Source organism: Papaver somniferum, unplaced genomic scaffold (genome assembly GCF_003573695.1).
Source record: "Papaver somniferum cultivar HN1 unplaced genomic scaffold, ASM357369v1 unplaced-scaffold_150, whole genome shotgun sequence".
In the NCBI taxonomy this organism is placed as follows: Eukaryota; Viridiplantae; Streptophyta; class Magnoliopsida; order Ranunculales; family Papaveraceae; genus Papaver; species Papaver somniferum.
The window spans coordinates 3,320,405-3,324,431 of NW_020624377.1; the positions used below are offsets into that span (position 1 = coordinate 3,320,405).

At 35.6% G+C, this 4,027-nt stretch overlaps 1 protein-coding gene across 1 annotated transcript; it reads left to right on the top strand.

Annotated features, from left to right (window-relative positions):
• The first annotated feature begins 503 nt into the window (after positions 1-503).
• Positions 504-3,268, top strand: LOC113336036. The gene is made up of 3 exons (XM_026582033.1): positions 504-1,320; positions 1,546-2,542; positions 3,070-3,268. The coding sequence occupies exons 1-3, from the start codon at positions 504-506 to the stop codon at positions 3,266-3,268; spliced, it is 2,013 nt and encodes a 670-aa protein (XP_026437818.1).
• The last annotated feature ends 759 nt before the right edge of the window (positions 3,269-4,027 follow it).

Here is a 4,027-nt window from a genome sequence, read left to right on the forward strand (position 1 = left end):
GTTACAATGGGAGACAAGTTAACACCAACTGAAATTGATGCCATTGTCACAACACTTGAAACCAAGCTCAGCGCAGCACTTGAAACCAAGCTCGGCAACAAAATTGAAACGTCTTTTAGTTCCTTAGAAACTAAGTTTGCTACCAAGATTGATTCAACTACAAATTCTCTAAAATTTGCACTTGCTATGCATGGAGATTGTTTAGACAAATTATGGAAACATGCTGGTTTTGGTGACTTGGTGATTCCTAAATTAACCGATGATACAGAAGGGGACCAAAGCTCTGGCGAAAAAGAAGAAGATGAAACCAAAAAAGATAAACCTTCTTTTACTCAGAATGATAATATTCCTGAGAATATTTTCCATACCCTTTACCACAAGGAACCCTTGGAAGGTTATGTTAACAAAAAAAGATTATCATACCCCTCAACTATGATGAAGATGACAAAGCTTAAGAACTCAAAGAGCAACAATGGGTTGATGAAAAACGATTAAAATCTGGTATGAATCCTTATGGAACTTTACCAGAATATAAGTTGAAGGCTGATATACCTAGTTTTCATGGTGGTTTACATATTGAAGACTTGCTGGATTGGTTTTATGAAGTCGATTCCTTTTTCACTTTCATGGAAGTTCTTGAATCTTCTCAAGTTAAACTGGTAGCTTATAAATTAAAAGGTGGAGCTGCATCTTGGTGGGAAAAACTCGGTGAAGATCGACGCAATGCTCATAAACCTCCTATACGTACATGGCAAAGAATGAAACAATTATTAAGAGATAAATTCTTACCTAGAGATTATATGCAACAACTTTTTATTAAGCTTCAGAACTGTCGACAAGGGGCCAGATTAGTTGAAGAATACGTTGCTGAGTTCTATGCTTTAGTTGCTCGTAACCAATTGAATGAAACTGTTGCACGTTTTATAGCTGGTTTGAATAATTTAATTCAACAGGTACTAACGCAGTCCGTGTTTACAATGGTTGAAGCCATCCAATTAGATATTAGAGTTGAAAGGTGTGTACTCAGTACCTCTATACAAGCAACTCCACGTCAAGCTCGTTATCAACACTTTTCTAAAACTGCCAGACCATATAATTATTCTTATGGTTACCAAGCTGAAAAGGGATCAACATTCTTTGTTGATCCATCCTCACAGGGATCAACTGTCTTTGTTGATCCACATGACAGAAGTGCAAACCAACCATATCAGCAACAACAACCTACTTATGTTCCTTCAGAACCCGCTCCTACAATGCATATCTCATCTGCTAAGCCACCTAAGCCTCCTCCACAACGAAATTTTATTCGCAATACTAAAGGTAATCAGTTTCAACAAGATTTTCCACCATTATCTAAACCCTCTAACCCTTATTCAAAATTTCGAGAAGATAAATGTAACAAGTGCAACCAAACTGGCCATACTTCTAGTGATTGTCGCAAATTCCATGCTTACATTAATGAAACTTCAGACGAAACACAAGAAGAAGAAGCATTATGAGATGATGAATCATTTTATCTTCAAGAACATGAGACTTATGATGCAGATTTCCTTGGGATGATTCGACCAGTTTTAATCACTGAACCATGTCCTACTCAGAGACATAATATTTTCAGATCTCATTGTTTCATTGAAGAGAAGCTTTGCACTATGATCATTGACAGTGGAAGTACAGAAAACTATGTTTCTGCAAAGTTAGTTGAGAAACTTGGTTTACCTGTTACTCTTCATCCAAAACCGTATTCAGTTGGATGGATAAACAACTCTTCCACTCAGCAAATTAATCATCAATGTTTGGTGAAGTTTTCTTTCCCTGGGTATTCAGATTATGTTTTGTGTGATGTTATTAATATGACTGCAGCAAGTTTATTATTGGAAAGACCATGGCAGTATGATATTCGTGCTGTTCATAACTGCTATGAGAATACTTATACCTTTGTTCATGAAGGGTTTACTAAAGTTCTATGGCCTTTACAATCTTCTAATTCAGTCAAGGAACCATCAGATAAGAAGACAGATGCACTAGTTGCCACCATTGTTCATTCTTTACAACCAAATCATTCTTTGAGTTCTCATGAAGCTGATAAACCAATGGTGGAAATTCCAGACAAGGTACAACCTTTATTATCTTCTTTCAATGACTTATTTCCTACTGAATTACCCAATGTTTTTCCTCCATTAAGAGATCTACAACATCAGATAGACTTTATACCTGGAACTTCTATTCTTAATCAACCTCATTATAGGTTAAGTCCTAAAGAACATGAGATTTTACAAGGTAAGGTTGATGATTTGTTACAAAAAGATTTGGTAAGACTTAGCAAAAGTCCTTGTGCTAGTCCAGCCTTTTTAGTAGACAAAAAGGATGGTGGACATCGTATGTGTATAGACTGTAGAGCATTAAACAGAGTTACTATACCATATAGGTTTCCCATACCAAGAATTGATGACATGATAGATATGCTTTTGGGTGCTAAAGTGTTTACAAAGCTTGATTTACGTAGTGGGTATCATCAAATACGTATTCGAGAAGGTGATGAATGGTAAACAGCTTTCAAAACAAAAGAAAGTTTATATGAGTGGTTAGTCATGCCTTTTGGATTATCTAATGCTCCTAGTACTTTTATTCGCCTCATGAATCAAGTTCTGCAACCTTTTCTTGGAAAGTTTGTCATTGTATATTTTGATGACATACTGATTTTTAGCAACAATGAAGAAGAGCATATTTCACATTTATCTCAAGTCTTTCAGGCACTGCAGGACAATGTTTTGTATGTGAATCTAAAGAAGTGCACTTTCTTTACAAACAAGGTCACTTTCTTGGGATATGTTGTGTCGGATACTGGTATTTCTGTGGATGATTCTAAAGTTAAGGCAATTATGAATTGGCCTACTCCAACATCTATTCGTGAAGTAAGAAGTTTTCATGGGTTAGCTTCTTTCTATAGAAGATTTGTGAGAAAATTTAGTACCATTGTAGCTGGTTTGACAGATTGTTTGAAGTGTGATACTTTTGAGTGGACTAAGAAGCAGATAAGAGCTTTAATCTTCTCAAGGAAAAAATGTGCAGTGCACCTGTTCTTGCCATGCAAAATTTTGATAAACCTTTTGAGATTCATTGTGATGCTTCTGTTGTTGGCATTGGTGATGTGTTATCTCAGGAAGGACATCCAGTTGCATACTATAGTGAAAAGAATTCAGATACAAGGAAGAAGTGGTCTACTTATGAGTTGGAATTAATTACTCTTGTTCAAGCTCTAAATAATTGACATCCTTATCTTATTCACAGTAAATTTGTTGTCAATACTGATAATCAAGCTCTCAAGTTTTTGAAAACTTCAGCAAAGGTCAATAGGATGCATAATAGATGGTTATCTACTATTAACCAATATAATTTTTCCATTAAACATCAAAGTGGGAAACTTAATCAAGTTGTTGATGCTTTGAGTAGGAGAGCTCATCTTCTGGTTACTCTTATACATGAGAGTTTAGCCTTTGATTTCTTAAAAGATTTATATAGTGAAGACAAAGAATTTAAGCAACTTTGGGACAAGTGTGGTTCTTCAACAGGAAGTGTTGATGATTTTCTCATTCAAGAAGGGTTTCTCTTTAAAGGAAATCGTTTATGTATTCCACAATGTTCCATACGTCTTCATCTCATCCAAGAATTACATGGCAGTGGCCTTGGTGGACATTTTGGACGTGATAAAACAATAGCTTTGGTTGAAGAACGTTATTTTTGTCCTTCTATTAAAAGAGATGTTCAAAAGTACGTATAAAAATGCATGGTTTGTCAACAGTCTAAAAATAATATTCAAAACACTGGCTTGTATACTCCTCTACCAATTCCTGAATCTCCTTGGGTGGATATTAGCATGGATTTCGTGCTTGGTTTACCACGTACTATGAGGGGGAATGATTCTATTATGGTAGTTGTTGATCGTTACTCAAAGATGGCTCACTTCATAGCATGCAAGAAAACAACTGATGCATCCAATGTTGCTTATTTATTTTTCAAAGAAGTAGTA